Raw genomic sequence first — 26,610 nt, 5'->3', positions numbered from 1 at the left:
GGGAATTTGGGTGTTTTTGTAGGCTAATTTTACCCCACAGGGGAATTTTAAAAAGTGGTCGGAATTCGTCTTCCAAATAATAGTTTTGTTTGCCCAAAGACACCACAGAGATCAGTTTGTAGGAATTCATCGCACCCCCAGGTCTGTTACTGAGATGCAGCAAAACCTTTACCACCGCATCCAGAAGTGTTGTTTTTGGTGTGACTGCTTTACTTGCTGCCATAGATCAGATGTAATGCTGTAATATGAGTGACCGGCACTGCCAGACGCCTGCATGCTTTATCAGAGTCCTCTAGCATTTATGCATATATGTGTACTTATAAAGGGTGTACCTAGTTGTAGAGTAATGGAGCGCTGTAGAGAAGGTAATTGTTCACGGGGAAATCTCCTGCTTTAATATATCAGTATTGTCCATGTCGATTTGGATTTAAAAACCACTTTAAACATAATGACGGAAATATTCAAGCATGAATGGCTTTTAACCATTCTGCCACCCTATGTTTCAAACCTAATTCCAACCTCCTTTGTGAGCAGCAGTGACACATAATATAGAATTATAGAATTTAAACAGGCTTTTTTTCTCTTCTTCACAGGTGCAGGTCTCAGTGCAGCCACCACAGGTACAGTAACTTGTTTGCTATTGTCTTTGTGAAGTATCCAGAAGGAGTAAGCAGGGTGTAGCTTCAGGGGGTTGGTGGGGGGGGGGGGTTTGGATATTACACCCCCCCCCCATAAATGTATTTTGTGATAAATAGTTGGATGCAGGTGTTTGTTGGATGTTACCAGGAGTTTTTACACACAGACAAAAACGCACACACACACAATCTGTCTGTTTGGAAAGACTTACAAAGTGTTGGTTATTTCACAAAATAATGAGCTTTCTATCACTTACTACTCCAATCTATCTGCATTTCTCTCCCTTTCGGTTGCCCCTTAAGCCCCTCTTGTGCACCCTTCTTGTCCTATAATCTATCATAACATTATATGCCAGCGTGATTGTTGGGAAAATCTGAAGCTCTCCCTCCTCCTCTCCCTCCCCCCAGTCTTACTGACCAAGCTATGCCCCTGGGAATAAGCACTGTGTGAGTGATAGCCGGAAGGTTTCTAGAACTCAGAGTCCTCGCATCGTCTAGGTTCACTCCCCAGCAGTGATTGGAGGGAATTCCTAGCGTTGGTCTAGTTCTGAGCCAAGCGGGTTCTGGATTCTCAACTCTCTGTCCTAGTTCTTGGACTCTGCTCTTTAGCACTGTGGGGAGCTGTGTGGTGTGGGGGGTGGGTAGGTTGTATATTTGACATGTTTTCTAGATCCTGAACTCTGTCCATAAGCTCGGTCCACAGTCCGAAGGGGTCTACATTCCCGACTGTCCTAGCATTTGAAATGTAAATGTATATAGATCATCATGTGCCATTTGGCTGCTGGGCATTGCTTTTCGATGTTAGTTAGGGCTTGGGTAGTCATAGCTTGTCAGTGCTCTGCTTCCTCCTCAGCTCTGCTCTGTGTGAAGCTGAAATGGTTGTAGATTTCCACTTGCTTTCCAGCTCTTGAAACCCCCTTGGTTGGCGTCTTGATGGGGTCTCCTCAGTGGTGTGTCTTTTCCTAACCTCAGTCCCCGATATTGTACAGGGTGTCTAGATCCTGGTGACTCAGGTACCCAACATGTCATGACAATGGGAACCCCTTGAAAGCTGGCCCCTCCCAGTGTGTGAGTAGCAATGGTGCCCTGGCCTATAATGCAAGAAAGGAAATTGACACTCTAATTCCAAGTCGGGTAGGTAGTAGAAGACAGCAATAATTGGAATCCACTGGACTCTGGCATCCCCCAGGAACTTGGTGCCACTGCACCTTCTGCACTAATAATAGTCATGCTTCTACCTTGAGATGAAAAAGTAACATCTTTCAAATTAAGTTTTTGACGGGCAATTGTGTCTCTGTATTTTCCATATTTCAACTTTTTATAACTTCGAAAGTGTGGTGATGTTCCATTCGGTATGAGGTTACTTTTTACTAAAAACATGTTTTTTAGGTCTCGCCTGAGCCAGCGCATGCGCTGCTCTGCAAGACATTTAGTTAGTGGGTTTTGTAAGTGCTACCACAGGCTTTTGCTGACCTCAAGTTTGCGGTTACGCGCGTATGCACGCGTGCAGCCGCCATCTGTCTCCGTCACAGGTCATTAAGTGCATCGCAATCGCAATCACTTTCACTTTCGCGGCCGCATTTCTTTCACGGCCGCACGGCCAATGCTTGTTTTGTGGTTGTGGATTCAACAGCGGAAACATACTGCTGTCCTACACAGTTGCCATCTTATGATCAGGCGCTCATCATTTTGCTTAGCCTGCCTTATTTTCATCCTTTCAAAATTTGTTTGGGGCTATGATGTCGCCGTTAAAGACCGGACACTTTGCGAGGAACGTGCACATCATCGTTTTTATGATTTTATTGGCGAAGTACAGCTTCTGCCCGAGAGCCTCTTGCTTCTAGAGCCAACAACCTTTCCAGAAAACCCGAGGAGGACACGGAGGGGAGAGACAACAGAAAAGAGAATTTTAGAGATGAGTGTAACTTCATGTGGCTTTAACTTGAGAGGACTGATGATGGAATACAATTTCTGAGGTTAGGACCCAGAAATAGGAAAAGCTTCCTACTCCCCAATGTCGGCCTATTTAAAGTGGGGAATCTTCAGTCGGCCCACGGATGTCACAATGCATGGCCTCTCGGAATGTCTTCTCTTGGACAGGAACCGCTTCTTAAGATGTCTGCCCATGTGCTCCCATATGTGTGCATGAGTCATCATGCATGTATGTTCATGGGTCATGACGCACTGGTGACCATGTAGGAATGGCTTGTGCCAATGCAAATAATCATTGAAAAGATAATAGCTCAGCCTTTGATGGAAAAAACCTACAGGCTTTTCCAATGTTTCTTTGTACACTTTTATATATGGCGACACAGCAGCCTGTGACACAGTTTACCAAACAACATATGAGAGCTACAAACAGTTAAAACTACAGCAAGTGCCACTGAAAATATGAGCAGGGAACAATTATCCCAAACATGAACCTACCAACACCAGCTTAATGACAAGTGATGGATGCATGTTTTCCTTACACAGCGGCAGGAATGAAGCACAGAGTGTATTGTAGCCTTCTAGCTCACAATCTAAACAAGCATTGGCATTGCCAATAGGTCTCTCCTTTGGGACCTTATAAGTGTTTAGCCATGCAACAGTTGATGTTGTTGCACCAAGGATATTGTGCTGCATAGCTAAATACTTATAAGGTCCCAAATGTGAGACCTATTGGCTATGCCAATGCTTGTTTTAATAGATTCCCAGTGATTCTTTCCCTCACTGAGCTGTACTAGAAAGTGTGCTTGGGGCCTAGAGGGGGAGTAAGGCTCAGCCCCTGGCCGTGCATCCTGTGATGCTTTCCCAAAGACCCACTGCCAAATATGGTGATTCTGCTGCTTTCAGCTGCTAGGAGCCAGGGGGCTCTTGGGAGCCTCTTTGTCCTAGGCTCGGGCTCTAGGTTTGTGGCATCAGTCTCTAGATAGGCAACGGCCCGGGCACTGGGTGGGGTGAGATAAGGGATAAGAGGGTAAGGATCCAATCTTTCTTATTGTGATTTTTAACACCTGTATTTGTACCAATACAGAATGTGGCAAGCAGCAAGCAACAACGCGCATTTATGGTGGCTCTGATGCCATTCTGGGAGAGTGGCCCTGGCATGTCACCTTCAGTTTCCTGGGGGTGCCCTTCTGTGGGGGCTCCCTTATCTCAGAGGAGTGGGTGCTGACGGCGGCACATTGCTTCCATGGGTGAGAGCACTCACTGTGGGAAAATTCTACAGTTTCTCTTTTTTAATTTTAATTTCAATTTTTGTCTTTTCTTCCTAACTTCCTTCCTTTTTTCTTTTCCTTCTCTCTTTCTCTCTTGATTCCACTTCTTTTGTCTCTCTATTCTCATTCTTGTACCCTCTTATTGTTCCTCCCAGATCCAGTTTTGAAAGCCATAGAAAAATCAAACTTCAGTCCAAGCATTAAAAACCCATATCGATTTTTTTGAAAACATAAAATACATACAGTTGCCCAGAATCTAACTGTATCCATGATTTTATATTTTATACCAGCACCAAACACAACACAAACTATTTCATCGCAAATAATCCAGTTTGAAAAGTTCACCAGAGGTCAGTAAATATTACATTTAACATGTGTAGTGTTTCATAGTGGAAATTAATGGTTACTTGTGAGAATATGTTTTCCACTATATACATGGACATAGTATGTAATGCACGCCGTCACTTTAAAACGTAAGATGTGCAATAATATCGTGTAATTAAGGATGTAAGGTGGTTAGATTTGGGTTTATTGATAAGTTTTTCAATTCCATTTATGGATAGTTTTTTTATTATTACGTGATGAGAAGATGTTTTGTTTGTAATCTAAATGTTTTTTTCTTGGAGTTGTACGATGTTGTGATTGCAATGATTTTAATTAATCAAGCAATAAAGATTATATATATCTGCCATTTCGATTTTTTTGAAAACATAAAAATACATACAGTTGCCCAGAATCTAACCGAATCCATGATTTTATATTTTATACCAGCACCCAACTCAACACAAACTATTTACTCACAAATAATCCAGTTTGAAAAGTTCACCAGAGGTCAGTAAACATTACTCATGCAAGAACTTCAACTGGATATATATTGGAAGGAAATAAGAAACTTTCCCATAAAACATATTTATTGGTACCTGTTGCTGGGCGCCCGCCCCCATCCGAGCACTTCCCAACTTTCTTACCCTGTTAAAATATTCACATATCCTGTCAGCCAGTTTAAAATATTCACATATCCTTTCAACCAGCCGATCCAACCTCGACGTGCTGTGCTTTTCACGTTTATGTCAGTCGTCTAAACTCTTAGGAAGGCCGTCCTAATAAGCTATCTTCAGGACCCAACTAAGAGGCAATCTCGCTACATGTTGCATAACTGCTAAGGTTTCAGATAGCTTATGCGTGCCATTCCAATGGGTTAAGCATGCTTATGTGTGACATTCTACCCCTTATGTGTGACAATGTGAGGGAAACCGAATTGTAATTATAACCGAGCAGAAAATGCTTGTGGTAAGGTGAATATCAGAGCAAGTCCAGTGTAAAAAATTGTAAATTGATACTTGTATAGCGCACTATTCACCCGCAAGGGTCTCAAGGCGCTTGTACGAATACCGTTGTGGAACCCATCCTGGCTTTCCCTGTGAGGTGTCCACTCCTGGGCACCCCCAAGGTGGAGGCCAGGCATCTTTAGCGTTGTGGGGGCCGTTGTGGAGATTAAGCAAGCTATTGCCCAGAGTTGCAGAGTGGGACTCCATGATTGGAATAGGCCCCGAGGCGAGAATTATCAGGTCCGGGGAATTTTGAGCCCAAGACCCGCCGAGGCGGGGAATTGAACCCTGGTCCCGGGCTAGACCTCTGCATCAGGGTCTGCTGCTCTAACCATTGAGCCACACTTCTCCACACAAAATAAAGCTCTATAAGTAAGTACTGCTTACTTTTTTTGTTCAAATGTAGTGGCTTGCACTAAGGTAGCGCTAGGGCTTTAAGTGGCCCGGGTCCTGCCAGTGCTGTGCGGCAGTTCTAAAAAAAAAAAGCAGGGCTGAGACGGATCCCTATCGGGCTCTAACATTTTTGCCCTCAGGATGAAAACAACAATCTTACCTCTGCAGCAGTACCTCCCTTCACTGCCTTTGATGTAACTTCAAAGAGACTGGTTATAGTTATTTCACAGTGTCATCATTTCAGCACTGAAGCATTTTCAATATTGTATACAATGAAGCCAAAATTATTGCTTATTTATCTTATGCTACTAACAGCCATTGGCAAAGCCAATAGTCCTGGCTTGTTGTAGGTGTAATGTTACTTGTTGTATTATATATCTGGATGCAACGACAGAGGCAGCAAATACCCAGTGGGGCGGCAGATTGTGCTAAGCACAGGTTTTTAGCTGTTGTTTTTTAAGACACGCCCTAATTTCATCAGCCACGCCCCTTTGAGAGACCCCCCAGTTTTTTCATCCCACTTAAGTCCCTGGGTAGCACTGCTCACTGGCTGCATACTGCTATTCAATTTAAAGTTACCTGTTTGTGCATAGAGCAGGAACCACCCACCGTCAACCTCATAAACATCACGAACCATGACAACGGTAAACCTTTCTTAGCCCCCTTATCTTCTAACAGGGATGTAAACATTGGTAGCAGCTTCCTTGTGACTGTTGAAGTTTTTCTCATCATACTGACAAATAACCTTTTGCACGGCGTTAGTCACAAAGTTACTGTTTAAGGCTGTACTGCCATTTTGGTTTTTGAGCCTAGTAATCGCTCACAATTGTGTGATGCAAAGTTGCAGTGCGGGAATGCTGGAAAGATTAGTCATTTGTAATAGTCTGACCCCTGATGCCTGGCACTTGGCAAGGCTGATGTTGAAGCCACACTATGCGCTACTGCATAGGCAGTGACTAACAAAACCTGACCAATCACTAAAAGGATTTAAAGGGAAAGTTCCACCCATCACCTTTTCGGGCACTGAATGACCCAGAATACCAAATCCCAGCATCAGCCAATCAGTCTTATTTTTTCTAATTAAACAACTTTTGTCACCTTTTTAGGAGTTTCTGCAGAAAAGCATATATTCATGTTTTGTATAGGTCTCTGGGATTACACGTGTGGTTGGGGAGCAATTCCATGCATGATTTCAATGGAGATTCCCCTGAAGGAGTACTAGGATTACAGTGAATCAACTTTTAATTATTTACAAGTCATCCTTGATATAGTCACATGGATAAAGGGTAATAGCATAAAAATGCATATGCACTTAAAGCAATGTTTGTATTCATTAATTAGTGTTTTACTCCATAGAAATGATGAATTAATGTTTCTAAATGCAATCACTGGTTTTCTGAAGAGGCTCACGTATCCCTAAACAAACATTCATTGTTTTGCAGGGGCAAAAAAGTTAATGTAAATGTCTGTTTATTTACACATGAAAATAACAAGTAAGGGAGAGAGAGTTTCACGAGTGGATTCGTACTCCCTAGTTAAGCTTGTATAAACAAAAAGAATCCACCTGTAGTTCTCAAAAATGTTCCCTGCATTGGGGAGCACTTAGTGTTTTTTAAAATACCCCTCACACACCAAAAGGACCCTTGGTGTCATGCTTCATTATTGGGGTCTTCGCACCCCTTTACGGGATGCGACGTGCTGCGACCTACGACTGCGCGGGAGCACTTATTACAATGACTATGCGTGGTGCGTGTGAGGGTTTGATGTGAGTGAGTGGTGGGGTTATTAGTGAGTGGAAAGTTAAAAAGTGCCTGGCTCGTGGGGTTGGACTAAAAATCTTTAATAGGCCCCCGGGCTGGTACTATTAAAACAGTGAAGTCCGAGGTGTCTATGTAACTTTATGTACACCACCTCTTGTGTGCATCGACATGTTTCTGAGATCAACTCCTTCTTCAGGACGGGGTGCACAAATCCCCACCTTACTCACGTTTCACTATGTAAAAATGTGGTTGATATTTACAGAAAAGTGAAAATGAAAAGCAGGCTACAATGTACCTACGGCGAAAAATCCAAAGTAAAATGCTAATTGCATTGCCTGAGGAAAAAGAAAAGGAAAGAACATCAGTAATGCCCTCTGCAACTTGTAGCTCTCCTGGTGGAGTCACCTAGGAAAGAAATATGGTGTGGGTTGTGCTCACTAGACAGTTGTTGTCATTCTATGAGTGAAAGTGAACCCTATAAAAAAGGGACATAGACATGACAAACACACATTGAACAAAAAGCACACACTCTATTTATATGACCTTTGACCTAGTGTGGAATGATCAAGGATTAATTAGAAGGCATACTTGTCTTATCAATGTTGTAAACCTCATGAGCCTTCTCACGTGGGGTTGTCGTGCCAGTCTGCAACCTAAAAATAATGAGCGGAGTGAGCATGTTGGGCTACTTACATATTGTCATCTGGTCACCCTAAGTTGTTTGCCATACTCACGAATTCAGTAGGAGTCGGTATCCATGTTTCACCTCACGCGGCTCCGCTGGGAATGGTGCTCGGTATGCCCAAATATAGGTATTCCGGTGTTGGTAGTATCTAGGCAATCTGAGGAGGCGGCCAGGTCAGTTGCCGAAGTGGTTCAGAGCCAACACGCATGCACCCGATGAGACCGGATGGTTTTGCGGGGTGCGCATGCGCCTGAAAACAAGATAGGACCGCGCATGCGTGGGAGACAGATATTCTCCCACTGCATGCGTGGCAGCGGTGTAAGTAACACGGCAATATTAAAGATACTGGCACAACACTAGGGGACCTTGAAAACCCAGATGAGTGTGCGCAATGTAAGGCGCTAAAGCAGTGGTGTAAGTCACACGGCAATATTTACATTAGGAAAAAATTATAAACTGGCACAACACTCGGGAACTTGTAAACCCAGATAAGTGTGCCAAATGTTGGACGCTCAAGCAGCGGTGTATGTAACACGGCATAGTTTACATCGGGTGACAAAATGTTGTTACACATAATGTACCCAGATAAGTGTGTGGTATGTTGGGCGCTAAAACAGATGTAAAGATGGGATGAACTACACAACGGGGCTCAGTGTCCCACATTCAGTGGTGTTGGGCAAGAGCCTATCCTGTCTAATCATGTGCTGACAACAACTAGGTGTTATAATCGCTGGTGTAGATACTTTCATAGGTTGCCGTTGGTTGCCATAGCAGAGAGTTTCAGATGAAATTATGGGGTGAAGTTTTTATAAAAAACAGGGGTAGACAGTCTTACTATTGCAGCGTGAAAATACCGTGTAATTACAGAGGGTCAGTTTTTCAAGTAAGTTTCAGATCGGGGGTTTGAGACTCATTGTTGAGTCAGTTGACCCCACGGGATATCGTCATTGAGGCCAATAACATGGGTTCCCAGACGGAACACCCAGCGTTGTTCTTTCTGGAAGAGGCCTTGTTCTGACTGTAGTTGCTCAATGACAGTCCACTGGAGGTCATTCACGCAGTGTTGGGCATTGAGGTAGTGAGTTGCCATCTTGGTTGTACTCTTCTTGCACCTCACATTGCTCTTGTGTTCATTCATACTTGTCTTAACCGCCCTTGTGGTCATTCCCACATATTCCAGACCGCATGGGCAGGTGATCATATAGACCACATTCTTACTGTTACAGTTGGTCATTCTTCTTTGTTCCCACGTTGTTCCGTTCTTGAATGTGAGTTTCTTGCTCTTCCTTGTGAGATGGCAGCTGTTACAATTCCCACATGGGAAGTGTCCCTATATCCCGTGAAGGGATGCCGTGGATTGCTGATTCTGCTGGGGGCGGGTGTGGACAAGTATGTCCTTCAAATTCCTACCCCGTTTGTGTGCGAACATGGGTTTCTCAAAGTCTAGTGTGCCACATGTCAATATTCTCCAATGTTTGTTAATTATCTTGGCGACCTCATTGGAATGTGTGTTGTATGTTGTAACACATATCGGTCTTCTTTGCTCTGTAGTGGTTGGCACTTTGTCCTCTAGTAGGGCATCTCTGTTATTGTTTCTCACCCGTTTCATAGCAGAGTTAATTATGCGATCCGGATATTGCCGTAGTTGGAGCTTGGCTTTGAGGTCACTAGCCTGTGCCTTGTATTGTGCCACATCAGTGCAGTTGCGCCGTAGGCGGAAAAATTGGCCGTACGGAAGATTCTCCCGTAGGTGTCTAGGATGAAAGCTGTCAAACCTCAGTAGACAGTTTCTGGCGGTCGGTTTGAAATGTGTGGTGGTCTTTAGTTTTCCACCTTCTGGGTAAATGTTGAGGACCAAAAACACAAGTGATTCTTTTGACACTGAGCTAGTGAATTTCAAAAAGGTGTTTTGGGTGTTTAGCCACATCACAAAACTGCTCACAGAATGTGGGTCCCCTTACCAAATGACAAAAATGTCATCTATATATCTCTTCCAGATACAGATTTTCTGTCTGAAGGGGTTGTTTGTATTAAGGATTTTGTTGGTCTCCAAATGGTGGACATAGAGACCAGCTAGGTTAGGAGCAAAGGTGCGGCCCATGCTGGTCCCATGACTCTGTAAATAGATCGTGCTTTCGTACTGAAAAACGTTTTTCGGCAGGGCTAGCGAGAGACATTCTAATACCAAACCCCTAGGTGCCACGGGTATTAAATAGTACCTCTTCAATAATGGAAAGTGTCTGGTCATGAGGCAGGCTCGTATATAAGTTCTCCACATCTAGGCTGAGCAGTAGTTGTGATTCAGGGTCAAAGGGCAGATCCTTCAAAAGTTGGAGGACTGCTTTCGTATCTTTTAGGTACATATCTGTGGCCTGTACAAGTGGGCGAAGAATGCATCCGCAAACCTGGATAATGGTTCCAAGGTGGAGCCGATACCCGAGACTATGGGTCTCCCTGGGGGTTTTTCAAGGTTTTTATGTATCTTGGGGGTACAGTAGAAGTAGGGAATTCTTGGCGATCCCTGGGTTAGGAATTCTGCCTCTTTTTTACTCAGCCAGTCATGTGCTAGGGCTTTTTCAACCATCCCACCTATTTTGATGCTCAGTGACTCTGTTGGATTACTCGGTAAGACGGTTTAGTTACGCCTATCAGACAGAAGTCTCATGCATTAATCATCGTAGGCTGTAGTTGTTTGTACGACTATTGCTCCCCCTTTATCGGCTGGTTTAATTATGATTTCTTTGTTACTTGCCAACTGTCGGATCGCTTCTTGTTCAGTGCGACTAGTGTTGTGAAAGTTGTCAGTGTGTGCCGAATCTAATGCACTAAGTTCATTCATCACAGCCTTTTCAAATGTTAATAGTTCAATAGGTAACATTGCATCGGGGGGGGTGAAGGAGGACTTGGGTTTTAGACCTGTATCTGTGGTTACTCTGGTGAGTTCTTTGTCTTGGAAAAAGGCCTGGAGTTTTAATTTCCTGATGAATTCCTGTAATTCTGTATGTAGTTTAAAGGTATCTGGTTTGTTCGTGGGAACAAAACCTAGGCCTTTATTCAGTACTGCTCTTTGGAGATCTGTAAGTGGCCAAGGGGTCAGATTTACCACTAGGTCCCTTTCCTGTTGGTTGAGGTTGACGGTTGGTTGGGGAGTGCTCCTGTCATGCTCCTTGTGCTCATTCTGGGGTCCCCTTGTTCCGGGTCTTGTCACATTACGGTGTTGCCCTTTCTGTTTCTGCCTCATGATCCCGGGCATGTCCCTAAAAAAGGCTGTGGACCGTAATAACCACCTTCGCATTCTGGATTCCATTGAGGGTAGCTAGGTCCTGCTGCTGGTGGACCGTATTGGAAATGTGTGAAAGGCGGAGGGCCCATATATTGTTCGTATTGGGGAGGTGCCTGGTAACCTCTCCACCCTCTTTGTCTTGGATATTGTTGCCTCTGCTGTCTCCGACCCCCTCTAGGGTGTCTGTATCTTTGATTACCACTAGAGTTGGAGCCAGATGAACCACTATCAGAGCCATCGCTGTCTATATCACTGGAGGTATTTTTGGAGAGGTAACCATCTTTGGTATATGGGTAGGCGCCCTCTGCTGTAAAGCGATCTATATCTTTTTTTAGTTTGTTGATTTTGCTTTGCTTCAAGCCAAGCTCAAATTCAGTCATTTGTTGGTTCAACTCATCGAGTATTTTCTTCAGGGCACTAGGTGTCTGATATGTTTTCAACTGGACCTCTATTTTCTGTATGTCTATTTTGAGTTCTTGTGCAATTCTTGCGGCAGTTTTCACTATCAGCACTAGCCAGTCTCTCGTGCAGTGCCACGAGATAAGTGACCATTCTTTCTTGAACTGCATGTCAGTTTGAAAAATGAATTGCTCATTTTTTACAATTAGCCCTTGTGGTGCTATCTTGTTTCTTAAATATTCAGTCATAAGCAACCCATGTAGAGCTGCTTTTATTTGTGTGCGTCTTAGGTTGACCAGTTCGTCCCAGTCTGCCACACTGGGACCTGGATCGGTGTTGCTCAAGCCCTCAAAAGGGTTCACTGCTCTGGGGAGGATGTACGCTAGCAACCAAGATGGCCGCTTAGGCTCCCGGCTCCGCCGACCTCCGTATCCTGCCGGAATATCCTGTCGATAATCCTGATTTAACGCCCAACCCCCGTGTAGATGAACCGCAGCTCACTCCGATGGTGCAATTCCAAAAACGTAATTTGCCTGGATCACGGAGCTGCGTCGAATGGAAGTTTGCGGCCTAATCCAGCAGGAGAACCGGGGCCTCGAGTTTTGATCTACCCGTGTCATAGTTGAACAACATCGGCCGTGGGAGTCAGTCAGGGTCCGGTCTACCGTAATGGAAGTTTTTCCTTTGCCCGATCTTGACAGCGCTCATTTTGCCTGATCAACATTGTGGGAGGAGTGACGTGGCACAACAGTTGCCGGGGGTGGAGGTCCCCGACCCGCGGACCCGGTGTGGCCCAGCTGGGGCTCGGTGGGTCGGGGCTTTCGCTTGCGCAAGCGTGATACATATTGTTGCCGCAGAAACCGATCAGTCCCCTCCGACGCCGTCTAGTCCGCTCCTGTCTGTTCCCCACGAGGAAGCCGGCTCCCCTGGGGAAATGAACATGATAGTTGTTGAGTGTGGAGAAATGGACCGGACGGAGAGTGAGCCGTCGCTCAAGACGATAATGGCAGCCATCGGGGCATTTCATTCACATGTGGATGCCCTGATTCACAAAATGATGACGGGCTTATTGGTGATGGAATGCGTGGAACCGGACCCTGTTTCATCTCAGGTATTATCGCAAGCAGCGATTTCAACTACGGCCATCTTGACTCTGTGTGAGGACCCCCTGCAACAAGAGGAACAGCAGCCCTTGGTCGGTCTCCTGGACAATCCTGAACCCAGTGTTTCGACCATATTGACATATCTACCACCATTGCTGACTTTGGGAGAACTGATTTGTGTCCCCTCCCCGGAGAATCATGTGGGTGATGGTCCTCGGACTTCTGTTTCATCCTTTCCCTCTTTAGTGACTTTGCGATCTTGGAGGAAACTACATTGGGACTGTCCGCCCATGAGGGAGTGTTCCTGTGCTGCTGCAGTACTTGGCCACTTGTTGTCTTTGAATTGTATTGTATTGCATTTATTCAGACTTTTTTTTCACCTTGATTCTCTTGCTGAAGTAATGGGAGGGGTCCACATAATGGTTCGGAAGGGCCAGGGCTGAGAATGATCGACTCTAGATGGTATTTAGGCCTTTTTGGATGTGGAATCCGTGGCTGTTGGTCTCACGGGAGGTTGGGCGGTGCATTACGGCTCCCCCTAATTTAATTTTTGGTCCTTATCGATATTATTGACTTTTCATCATAGGGGGTGCTGGTCTCTGGCAGGGGAAAAGGGGACCGGGAGCTTATATGGAAATGCCCCCCCCCACAGTTTCTCTTTTCTACTTTTAGAACTTAGTTAGTTGGGGCGACAGGCACTCTGCTACTGGGGGTTAGGCGATAGCCGTTGCAGGGTGGGGGATGTTTTTTTGTTGTTGTTTTCTTTCTGTTATCGCTCATATGGTTTTTCCTTTTTTTTTCAATCCCTTTTCCGTTTTCTCTTTATTAGTAATATTGACGAAATATCCTGATTTAAAAAAAAAAAAAATTTTTATTCTAGTGTCTGGTTGCCACAAATCTTCTGCTGCTTCGGTTTTATGGGTGGGAGGGTCTTGAGGGTCCGCATTCAAACTGTTTATCGACTGTAATGTTACAAGTCATACTTCGTATTCATTAGCGCGGACCTCTCATAGAACATAGAAAGGCTTGGAACCTGCCTATTGCTTCCCATTGCTTGGCTTTTCTTGTCACTCTTATTTGGCTGCTTCTTATTTGTGTGCCAGCTGGTCAATCTTGCGTTTGTCCCTCCCATGGAGCAATGCCTCTTTACAATCTCTGATTGGTTTGCATTACTGCTTCCACTGCTTGCTTTTCAAGCATTATATTTTTCTTGTGTGTGAAGCAATCCATGAGAGTCCAGGTGTTTTTTAGCAATCTCCATTATTTACGTCATTCCCCAGACGGTCTATGTTGCTCTCTGTTATCCAATTGCTTACCCTGTGTCCTTACCTCTTCTCTGCATTTCTTACCCCACCTGCTCCCTCCATGTTGCTTTCCCCATCCCACATATTGCATTCACTCTTGCCCTCTGTCCTTTGTTGCTTTCGTATCCCTTCCAGCCAACCTTTGCTTTTGCATCACCTTCCATCTTGCTTCAGCGTCTCCTGCACCCCACCCCATGTGTCTTTGTTATTGGCCCCACCCTCCTCTGGTTCACTTCGCTGTTCCCCCCACTCACTTAAAAAAACTCTTTTGGATGTAAATTTTCTTTTTAGTTACTGACCCAAATCGGATCTGTAAATCAAAAGGGAAAATAATCTCCTGCGTCCATGACTTTTATTTGCTTTAGCCACTCTGTACAGCATTGCTGATTGTGTGCATCGTGGCTAAAAACTATAGGTGAAGCCGGTAGGTCACAGAGGCAAGACCTAGGTGCTTTGCCAAAGTTTGTTTATCTTTCAAATACTCTCTTTCTCCTCCTCTCTTCCTTCATCGCCCTTTTCTACCAACCTGTCCTCTCGCTTGGACAGATCCACTCTCTTCCCTTTATCTGCTTTATCTCTTCTGTCCTCTTGTTTATCAATATTGTGTGCCTTTTGTAAAGGATAATGCATTGGAGTAGTAATCGGAACTCTTGTCTCGCAGGAACCAGACTTTGAGGGACCCTGCTTCATGGAGGGCATACCTGGCCTTCACCTCTCTGGGAGGTACCTCTGAGGCACAGAGTGTGGAGAGAGGCCTGGCACAGATCATAGTGCATGAGAAGTACACCAATTTCATCAATGGCTATGATGCTGCCCTGGTGAAGCTGTCTACGCCCGTAGCCTTTGACAAGTCCATCCAACCGGTGTGTCTACCACTGGTCGGGCATCACTTCCGACTTCGTAGCACCTGTTGGACGACTGGCCTTGAGGACCTGCGGCCAGGGGGTGAGTACCACTAGTGATCTATCCCATGTGGTGAGTACCATATAGCTTAGTAGTCAGTGTGGTTGCTGAGCCATTCCAAGTGGTGAGCAACACTCCTCAGACATTCCACATTGTGAATATCACCGCTCAGTATGTTCCCGCACACCCAACATCAAATTGCACTGGTGAAAGGGTAAACAATATTCAGACTTGATCTCATCGACCCTTTAGTGTGCAAAACCTGGCGCCCTGACCCCACCCAATAGGAGCTGTGCCAGGCTTAGTTGCCTCTGCCCACCTATCTCCAGCAGTGCTAGGTCTGGATCTGCGGTCAGGCTTTAGCCTCTCAAGCCCTAGCTCTCGCAGACTTTGCATCTTCAGACGTCCTTCTCCAGATCTGCCCTTTAAACCTATCCAAACTGCAGTAACTGTGGCTTGGGTGGTATCTGAGAATTTCCAGTTCTTACTGTGCCAGACATCAGAAATCATTTTCAGAACATTAAGTAGTACTACTTTACATACTCAAAACTCCAGCCAGAGATCTGCGCTTATAACTGCACTGTCTGTTGTGTGTGACGCTCTCCTCGAGTGCAGTGAATTCCGCACACGGTGGTCTTCATTTTAGTAGTAAATGTGGAAGGAAAGTTGAAGGAACGGTGTAATATCTGCTGCCAAACGGGTAAAGTTAAAGGAAACAAAGAGAGGTGTAGGGATAACCGGTAAATGCTGAACCACACATACACAAGAATAAGACAATTGATATTCACCACTGTTGCACCTAGATCTGCTACAGTAACACTACTGGCAAAACATGCTTACGTTTACTCCAGCCCAGAAATTTTTTGGGGGCAAATTTCAGCTGTTTTTGTGGAAACCCAATTTCTAAAAGTTTGTTTTTCATTATGCTTCAGTTAGCAGATAATGGGTGATAAAATACAAAGTTGTTATGAACAGAGTGCCCAAAAATATGTCTTTTCCTGGGCCCCAAAAATCCTTATAGCGAAACTGATGTAATGGGGTTCTATCCAGATAGGGTCGCCTGGGTGCAACAGTGCCCAGAGAAATCATGACCAGGGACATTTCCTTGCATACTTCAACTCTATTATGTATGTAGTGTTTAGTATTGCTTTGTGATTAAAAGTACTTTCTGTCTTTCTTTTCAAAAGGCGAGTATTGAGCTGCTCATTGATTTATTGTATCTGTGGGTAGTGTTTTAGGTCTGACCTTGTCTGTGACTGCTTTCTCCCAAGTAAAGTTCAGACAGTAGTCTAATAGCCTAGTTTGCAGAGCCATATTAGGAGCTCTTGTCTTGCGACGGCCAGCCACACATTAACAGTCATAAATCCTGTTGGAGTAGGCTCTAGGGTGTGCAAATATTTGCGTCTAGACTTCGGTGTAAATCTGCACTACACTAAATGAAATTGTCAGCTGCAAAAACGTGTGGATTTACATCTAGGCGCAGTAGTAGATTTACAAGTGAGTAAATTTGCATGTATAGATTTACTTTTGAGACTAACAGCTAGATTCATCAAAGTAAATTAGGCTCGCAAAGGGCCAGATTCTGAGAATCTGGCCCTTTGCGAGCGCAATTTTTGCATTTGGGATTCATCACCTCAAATGCAAAAAATCGCAAATTGCGAAATCGCTAAATTGCGAGGAATTGCATGTAAGGAATCTCTATTTGAGATTCCTTAAATACAATTCATGAACCATTTTTGAATTGCGGAATCGCTATTTTTGGCCGTTATTTACTGCGAAGTCTGACTTCGTGGTAAATAGCGAAAACTTAGAAAAATGCACTTTAGTGCATTTTTCTAAGTTGTATGTTAGACACACATGTCCTTTGGACATGTGTGTGCGCAACATGTTATGTTATGTTATGTTATATTTTTGATTAAGCGCAACAGCTGCCCCAGCAACGAGGCGTCCCGGTGCTGAAGAACCACAGAGGCTGTACTAAGAAGACAAGGGGAGGGGGAGAAGGGAACCTAGGAAGAAGGGAACAGATGGGTCTTGATAGCCTTCCGGAAAGCAGACAGGTTTTCCAGGGAACAAATGTTTAGTGGCAAGGAGTTCCAGAGCCTAGCTCCCAGAACCCTGAAGGAACGACCACCAGTACGGCAGAGCTTAGTCCGGGGAACAGTCACAAGGTGCTGACCTGAAGAGCGCAAGTTGCGCTGTGGCGCATAAGGTGTTAGGAGCGGGCGCAGGAGTTCTGGACATTCAGATTTGAGGATCTTGAATGCTATGGTGAGGGTTTTGAATTGAATGCGAGAATCAATGGGTAGCCAATGCAGTCTCCGAATGGTGGCTCTGACGGAACACCTGCGGGGGAGACCCACCAAGGTTCTTGCCGCTTAGTTCTGTACGCGTTGCAATCGCGCTATCTCTGCTTTTTTGACGCCCAGAAGTAGGACACTGGCATAGTCCAATCGGGAAAGGATGATGGATTGAACAATGAGCTGGCGAGTTTTCGAGTCAAAGAAACCGAGTATCGGGTTAAGGCTTCTCAGCAGGCCCACGCAAGTAGCGGCCACTTTTTTCGTGTGGGCCTGGAAGCTAAGCGAGGAGTCCAGCCAGACGCCCAAATTTTTTACCAAGGATTTCGGTGGTGGAATGGGCCCCAACGAAGAGGGCCACCAGTGCTCATTCCAATAGCTGGAATTTTTCCCGAGGAGCAGCACCTCCGTCTTTCCTGCATTAAGCTGCAGGCAGTTGTCCGTCATCCATTGGGCTACTGCAGCCAGGCCGTCCCTAAATCTCATCAGTCTACATCAGTCTACATTTACATTTCAGGGGTGCTACAGGGTGTCCTTTGGACACCCCTGGCACCTTTGAAATCGCATCCTTATTTGCGATTAAGGAAGCTGTAGAAATCGCAAATAATATTGCGATTTCTCCATGAATGCCGTTTTGCGAGTCTTTAATAGCGATTCCTTAATAATCGCTATTAAGGACTCGCAAAACATTACAATGATGAATCTGGGGGTAAGCCTTTAAGTGTGCATGCTTTAATATTACATTGTAGGTTCAGAATGAGTGCATTGAGAGCAACACATAACAGAGTCGTGATGCCTTATGAGCAGTGGCATAGGCAGGGTTGCCATGGGTGATCTGCTTATGTTTGAGCCACCTTGTTACTTCCGAGCCTTTTTCTCTGTGGTGGATACTGTATTTTTCAATTTTTTACCATTTATTTCAGTCTCAACGTCCTGGCACTCTATTGAAAGCTAGATAATAATGTAATCCTCTTGAATCTTGTTTAAACCAAACTCATAGATATTCTACAGTTATCAACCCACACCATACATACTTTCTTTACTAAGCAGTCCCCCTCAGACGTCCCCACATTCCACCGAACCCTCCATAAGTATGCATGTTATCACCTTCCCTTGGCTCTTCTACACATGTCTCACCACTCAGTTTTTTCACCCATCCTTGGTTTGACGAATATTCACCCACTCCCTCACGAATATATAACTCAGTGAGCTGATTGGCTGTGCGACAGACAAAGGGGAAGGTGACCAGCAGATGAAGATAATGTAGAGGGCGCTGATGGGGTTCGCTTCCAAAGTATCAGTGGTAGAGCCAACTCCAGTACTCCCACTTCCATCATTAGCAGTTTTCGTCTCACTTACTCCTCTGTCTTCCCTGCCTCACACCTCTTTTGTTTTGTGTTCATCCACTTACCCTTTCCCAATTAGGACAATTTCTGCGCTCCTTAGCTCCTTGTTTACCCCAGTTATCTCAGATGGCAAAATATGTTGGGGACATCTAAAACTACATTCAGTGTGGGCCTACAAATATGTGTCCCACCTGCATCCCTCCTACATCACCTCCGGTAAATCTCCCGCTTTGAAATCTGACCCTATTTTCTTCACTTCCTTCTGTTACATTCACCTCTCATTTGCTCTAATTCCTCTTTTTTGCAGTCTTACTTTCACCCACTCTCCTCTCGTTCTCTTTTACTTCTCTATCTTCCAGTTCCCTACTCTCCTCTTTCAGTTTCCTGTTTCTACTACACTTGATTCTCTCCTGCAGCTACTCTCCTCCTCTTTCTGCTTTCCCTTATCTTCCTGTTTTTCGTTCATCTTTATCCCTTTTACCTCATCCTTTTACTCACAGCAACTCCCTCTCCCTCATGTTTCACTGTTTAAATGAACAAGTCAGGGAGGGACTTTTCTATTAACACTCTGGCTAGTAGTAGCCAGGCCATAGCTAAGTAAGTACAAGTGTGCAGATGGGTAGCCCACAGAAGTGGAGGGGGTTTCAGGTAGCAAATTAGATCATCATTACTAGAAACCAAATGGTATTGAGTGAAGTCACAACTCCTAAGAAGACCATTAGTAAGGAGCTTACAGGAAGGAGTGTGAGCTACAACTACCCCGTCATTATGAATGACGAATCCACGCGTTCTGATGGCCTGACATGACCCAGGCTATGGGGGAAAGCTGGAAAATCTCATGGAACTCTGTTAGGGCGTCAAACAAGAGATGCCCTGAATAATTTGATGGAATGGAATGTGGTATCACTCAAAAATGTTTCACTGGGCCATGTTCTATATAGGCACCTGACCGTACTAATTTACTATGCCTGTTGAATAATGTCAGATATCAGAATCAAAGTCTCGATGTGGCCCCACAGGCTCCCTGCTGGTGTGCTCAATTCCAAACTCCTGTGCCATGTCTCTTTTTAACCCTAATGTTCACTCCACCAATAATGTATCCTTTCACCTTTTCACCCTGTGTCTGCTAAGGTATGATAATTTTTACCCATTGTCTCCCTCAGTTTTGCACTGTTTTTATTTGGTTAATGCTCCCTTTCTTTTTCTCTCACTCTATCATGTTTTCTCTTTTTGATATATCTTTTTGCTCCCCTGTTTCTTTTCACGGCACCCAATCTTGTTCTCTCTCCATTTGTCACTCTTTCCATGTTTCTTACTTTGGTTCTATTTACTTTTCTCTTTTTCTTCCTTTCCCTCACCCCTCCTGGTCTATTTTATTTCTTTTCCCCAGTCTTTTTTTAGGTCTCGTCCTACTCCATTCCGCAACGAATGAATAGGACGAGACTATTGGGGCTAAACTAAGAGCTAAACTAAGCTCTCAAAAATGCGGATTTCCAGAAGTGCATGTGTCCCGTGCACGCGCTTCTATCCGCCTGCCTGCCTTCCTCGCATCACCACATCAAAGCCAGCCATCTGTTGATTCCCCAGCGTGGTGCCGCCAGCAGCTTCACTTCAAAGGGATCCGCTCAGCGCCCTGCTGCATCAAAGGCTTTCATTTCGCGGCCGTGTTTATTTACTTTCATTTCGCAGCCGCGTTTTTTCTGCCCCTGTTAGGCTCGTTTTTTGTGCCTTTCTGCCCCTATTAGACTCGTTTTTTCCCGTTTTTTTGCCCTTCTGCCCTCTGTTAGACTCGCTTTTTTGTGCATTTCTGCCCCTGTTAGACCCGCTTTTTGTGCCCTTCTGCCCCTGTTAGGCTTGTTTTTTGTGCCTTTCTGCCCCTATTAGACTTGTTTTTTCCCGTTTTTCTGCCCTTTTGCCCTCTGTTAGACTCGCTTTTTTGTGCCCTTGTGCCCCTGTTAGGCTCGTTTTTTGTGCCTTTCTGCCCCTATTAGACTCGTTTTTTCCAGTTTTTCTGCCCTTCTGCCCTCTGTTAGACTCACTTTTTTGTGCCCTTCTGCCCTTTGTTAGACTCGTTTTTTCCCCCTTGCAACCCCAGCATCACTCAGTGCAACCCCAGCATCACTCAGCGCAACCCCAGCATCACTCAGCGCAACCCCAGCATCACTCAGCGCAACCCCTGCATCACTCAAGCCAACCCCTGCATCACTCAGCGCAACCCCTGCATCACTCAGCGCAACCCCTGCATCACTCAGCGCAACCCCAGCATCACTCACCGCAACTCCAGCATCACTCAACAAAACCCCAGCATCACTCAGCGCAACCCCTGCATCACTCAGCGCAACCCCTGCATCACTCAGCGCAACCCCTGCATCACTCAGCGCAACCCCTGCATTACTCAGCGCAACCCCTGCATCACTCAGCGCAACCCCAGCATCACTCAGCGCAACCCCAGCATCACTCGGCGCAACCCCAGCATCAATCAGCACCACCACATTATCAATCAGCACCACCACATAATCACTCAGCACCACCACAGCACCACTCAGCACCACCACAGCACCACTCAGCATCACCACATCATCACTCGGCGCTACCCAAGCATCACTCACCACCACCACATTATCAATCAGCACCACGACATTATCAATCATCATCACCACAGCACCACTCAGCACCACCACAGCACCACTCTGTACTACCACAGCACCACTCCGCACCACCACAGCATCTCTCATCACCACCACAGCGCCACTCAGCACCACCACATTATCACTCTGCAACACCACAGCACCACTCAGCACAAGCCCAGCACCACTCAACACCACCCAGAACCACCACAACACCACCACTGCATCACTCATAACCACCACAGCTTCACTCTAAACCACCACAGCACCACTCAGCACCACCACAGCACCACTCAGCACCACCACAGCATCACTCAGGACCACCATAGCACCACTCAAAATCACCACAGCTTCACTCAAAACCACCACAGCACTACCACAGCATCACTCAGGACCACCACAGCACCACACACAACCACCACAAATTCAATCAACACCACCCAGCACCACCACAGCACCACTCACCACCACCACATTATCACTCAGAACCACCACAGTATCACTCAGCACCACCACTGCACCACTAAGCACCACACAGCGTCAGTCAGCACCACCACAGCGCAACTCAGAACCACCACAAAACTACTCAGCACCACCACAGCAACACTCAGCACTCCACCCTCCAACTCCACCCTACAAATCCACCCTCCAAATCCACCCTCCAACACCAACTACACCCTCTACCCTCCAAATCCACCATCAAACAACAGACTCAAAAAACAAAACCACAATCAAACTCCACACTCCAAATACAAGTCCACCAAGTTATTTGCAAAAGTTTTACCAATTACCATTATACATTACAAAAACCTTTATTTAAAAATTAATTCATACATTTAATTAGAAGACATTGTTATTTGTAATATCAATACATATAAGTCACATACAAACAACACATATTGTATTACAATTGCAAAAGGTGTCACATTAAAAAAATTAAAACTATTGGCATTGTAAAATACAAAACTATTAATTCCTATATTTTCACTATTAAAAAACATAAATAAAAATAAATATCATTTACAATTCCAAAACATCAAACTTTCCTAATGCGAGACCTATTGCATTGCAAATGCTTGTCTCACTCGGGTCCTATATTTCTTTATCATCCTTTCTCTCATTTTCTTTTGTTTTACCTTCCTTATTTGAAAGGTAATGGATGTAACATACTTGCACTGTTCACTTGTGATCTGGGAGAAGCTGGCAATGCGAGTGGAAACAGAATATGAGGGAGCCGAGACGAAAATGATGCTAGAGACAGGCGGTCTTCCCATGACAGGCTTGGGCAAAGTGACTGAAACACAGGCCTGAAACATTGCCAATCAGCAAGCAGCTTACTAAAAGCCAGGTGGTGATTTGTCAAAGAGTTTGGAGGCCAGTGTTTTCACGAATGCTGAGATGTGGGAGTGCTGTGCCTGCAATGACACATATTGACACATGCACTGTGATCGGATCAGTCAATCACTCAGGATTTGTAAAGCGTGGCAAATCACGAGTGAGGGTCTCGAGGCGCTGGAGTTGCCAGCTGCTTCATGGTGCTCTGTTCATTCAAAACAGCCTGGTCTTGTTTTTTTTCCCGAATTCCTGGAGTGATGAGGCGGTCCTGAGGTGCAGGGAAAGGTTGTTCCAAGCTTTGGCTGCTATATGTGATAAGGAGTGTCCTCCGCTGTTTCTTTGGCGAATCCGGACGGGGTCTGCGAGTAAGAGGGAGGCAGATTGTAAGTATTTGGTCAATTGGTGGAAGGTCATGTGTTTGTTGATGTATGCTGGTCTTTCTTTGTGCAGGGCTTTGTATACGTGGGTCAGCATCTTGAGCTGGCATCTCTTCTGGATTGGAAGCCAGTGTAGGGTCTTGAGATTCAGTGTGATGTGGATCCATCTGGGGAGATTGAGGATGAGCCTTGCCTCTGAGTTTTGTATTGCCTGTAGTCTCTTCAGGAGGCATGCGGTGATGCCTATGTAGAGCGTGTTCCTGTAGGCCAGCCTGCTGGTGATGAGGACTTGAGTTAAAGTACTTCTGGTGTTGACTGGGAGCCACCTGAAGATCTTGCAAAGTATGCAAAGGGTGTGGAAGCAGATGGATGTGACAGCGTTTACCTATTTCTTTATAGATAACTTGCTGTCCAAGATGATGCTGAGGATGCGGGCGTGGTCTGTCTGGGCAGGGAATCGGCCAAGTTCAGCAGGCCACCATGCGTCCTGGTGTTGTTCCCAAAGATGAGGACTTCCGTCTTGTCCGAGTTCAAGCAATCTGGTTTCTTATAAAGCGTGACCACTCACCCATACAGGTCACAAGGTGCTGAGTGGAGGGCTGGGGGGTAGAGGGGGTAGATATTCAGTTCAGTCTAAGAACCAAGTCTTGAGGTCCTGCCCGAATTGCAGCAGCGATGGTGATTGCCTGAGGTGCAGAGGCAGGAAGTCCAGGTCTTCGCAGTGAAGTAGGAGAAGAATCTTCCTCCAGCCGCGGTCTTGTGGATCTGTGGGATGGTGGCCCTGGCCAGTTGGCGGAGTGGAGAGGTCTGCTGGGAGTGTATAAGGAGAGGCAGTGGAGACAGTTGTCCTTCATCCAGTCTGTGACGTTCATCATGCATCTGTGGAAGTTGACTCTAATGGTGAAGGGGTCTTCTGAAAGTGAGAGTATGAGCTGGGTGTTGTCGGTGTAGGAGATGATATTGAATCTATGTAATCTGATGGTGTAAGTCTGGGGGTTGATGTATGTGTTGAAGAGGGTGGGGCTTAGGGAGGATCCTTGGGGGATGCCGCAGATGATCTCCTTGGGATCCAAAATGAACTGTGGGAGATGGATTCTGTGGGTTCTACCAGTGAGGTATGAGGTGATTTATTTGAGGGCATCTCCCTGGATTCCAATGTGGTGGAGTCTGTTGATTGAGATGTTTTGGTAAATGGTGTCGAAGGTGGCTGACAGGTCCAGAAGAATAAGAGCTGACATTTTGCTGTGGTCTTGAGAGGGCCATTATGTCGTTGGCTGCGATCATGGCTGGCTTGGTGCTGTGGTTAGCTTAGAATCCAGATTGAGAGGGGTCCTGGTGGTTGATGTGTTCCAGGTGTTCAGTGAGTTGCTGGATGGTTGCCTTCTCAAGAACTTTCGCTATATAGGGGAGCAGGGCAGGGAGATAAGCTGGTAGTTTTTTTGTTCTTTTGCGTTGCCAGATGGTTTCTTCAGGAGAAGCCTCACTTCATTGTGTTTCCAGACTTCAGGGAAGGCGGCCGAGGTGATGAAGGTATTCAGGACTTTCTTGAGCACGTCACCAGTCGTCTTGCTCCTGAGGTTGAAGACGTGGTGGGGACAGGGGTCTGTGGGTATTCCTGAGTGCATGGAGTGCATAATGGAGATACAATCCAATCCAATCCATTATTAGAGTGCACAGCTACCTCCGAGGAGGTGTCCCTGCGCTAGCGGAAAGGATCACCTAGACCAGGGGTGTCCAAACCTGTCCTGGCGGGCCGTATCCATGCCAGATTTTTGGGATATCCCCATCTGGGGATCACGGTTCGATCCCCGGCACCGGCGGCAGATTAGCCCAGCACCACGTGACTCTGGGAAATAGCTGGCGCCGCGGCTAGGGCGGCTGACTCCGGAATCTGGAGATCACGGTTCGATCCCCGGCACCGGCCGCAGATTAGCCCAGCGCCACGTGACTCTGGGAAATAGCTGGCGCCGCGGCTAGGGCGGCTGACTCCGGAATCTGGAGATCACGGTTCGATCCCCGGCACCGGCCGCAGATTATCCCAGCACCACGTGACTCTGGGAAATAGCTGGCGCCGCGGCTAGGGCGGCTGACTCCGGAATCTGGAGATCACGGTTCGATCCCCGGCACCGGCCGCAGATTAGCCCAGCACCACGTGACTCTGGGAAATAGCTGGCGCCGCGGCTAGGGCGGCTGACTCCAGAATCTGGAGATCAGGGTTCGATCCCCGGCACCAGCCGTAGATTAGCCCAGCACCATGTGACTCTGGGCAATAGCTGGCGCCGCGGCTAGGGCGGCTGACTACGGAATCTGGGGATCACGGTTCGATCCCCGGCACCGGCGGCAGATTAGCCCAGCACCATGTGACTCTGGGCAATAGCTTGCTTAATCTTCCCGACGGCCCCTGGCGCCTAGAGACCCTTACGGGTGAATGTGCGCTTTACAAATGTGGATTATTATTATTATTATTTAAGCCGATTCCGATCCGGTTCGTAAAAGCACATCTGCCCGAATCTGTCGGACCAACCACGTACGCCCGGGAGAGGACTGCCCGGGACCCGTGGAGCCCGTCCTGGTCACTCTGACCTGCCATCGGCCTGGAGAAGGGAGCGCCGGACGACCGGGGGGAGGACTGCCCGGGACCCGTGGAGCCCGTCCTGGGCACTCTGACCTGCCGTCGGCCCGGGGAAGGGAGCCCCGGACGCCCGGGGTGGAGGACTGCCCGGGACTCGTGGAGCCCGTCCTGGGCACTCTGACATGCCGCTGACCCGGGGAAGGGAACCCCGGACGCCCGGGACCCGTGGAGCCCGTCCTGGGCACTCTGACAAGCATTTGGACCGGGGAAGGGAGCCCCAGACGCCCGGGACCCGTGGAGCCCGTCCTGGGAACTCCGGCATGCCGTTGGCCCGGGGAAGGGAGTCCCAGATACCCAGGACCCGTGGAGCCCGTCATGGGCACTCTGACCTGCCGTCGGCCCGGGGAAGGGAGCCCCGGACGCCCGGGGGAGGACTGCCCGGGACCCATGGAACTCGTCCTGGGCACTCTGACATGCCGCTGACCCGGGGAAGGGAACCCCGGACGCCCGGGAACCGTGGAGCCCGTCCTGGGCACTCTGACTAGCCGTTGTCCCGGGGAAGGGAGCCCCGGACACCCGGGACTCGTGGAGCCCGTCCTGGGCACTCTGGCATGCCGTTGGCCCGGGGAAGGGAGCCCCGGACGCCCGAGGCCCGTGGAGCCCATCCTGGGCACTTTGACATGCCGTTGGCCTGGGGAAGGGAGCCCCGGACGCCCGGGGGGAGGACTGCCAGGGACCCGTGGAGCCCGTCCTGGGCACTTTGACCTGCCGTTGGCCTGGAGATGGAAGCCCCGGACGCCCGGGGGAGGACTGCCCGGGACCCATGGAGCCCGTCCCTGGTACTTTGCCATGCTGTTGGCCTCCTGGAGATGGGTGCCCCGGACGCCCGGAGAAGGACTGCCCGGGACGTATGGAGCCCGTCCCGGGCACTTTTCCATGCCGTCGGCCAGGATGGAGCCCCGGACGCCCGGGGGACGACTGCCCAAGAGCCATGGAGCCCGTCCTGGGCAATTTGACAAGCCGTTGGCCTGGAGGAAGGAAGCCCCGGGTGGCCTAGGGA

At 47.1% G+C, this 26,610-nt stretch overlaps 1 protein-coding gene across 1 annotated transcript in view; it reads left to right on the top strand.

Moving 5' to 3' along the window:
* The window catches only part of LOC144768670 (serine protease 53-like), a 199,703-nt gene that overhangs the window by 39,648 nt on the left and 133,445 nt on the right, over positions 1–26,610 (top strand). Inside the window, exons 2-4 of the mRNA XM_078652491.1 lie at positions 594–620; positions 3,652–3,814; positions 14,752–15,035. Coding sequence (XP_078508617.1) covers positions 594–620; positions 3,652–3,814; positions 14,752–15,035 — 474 coding nt within the window. The remainder of the gene's footprint in view (positions 1–593; positions 621–3,651; positions 3,815–14,751; positions 15,036–26,610) is intronic.

This window comes from Lissotriton helveticus, chromosome 7 (genome assembly GCF_964261635.1).
Source record: "Lissotriton helveticus chromosome 7, aLisHel1.1, whole genome shotgun sequence".
Taxonomy (NCBI): Eukaryota; Metazoa; Chordata; class Amphibia; order Caudata; family Salamandridae; genus Lissotriton; species Lissotriton helveticus.
The sequence above is the reverse complement of the archived record's forward strand: the minus strand, read 5'-3'. Positions and strand labels throughout refer to the sequence as shown.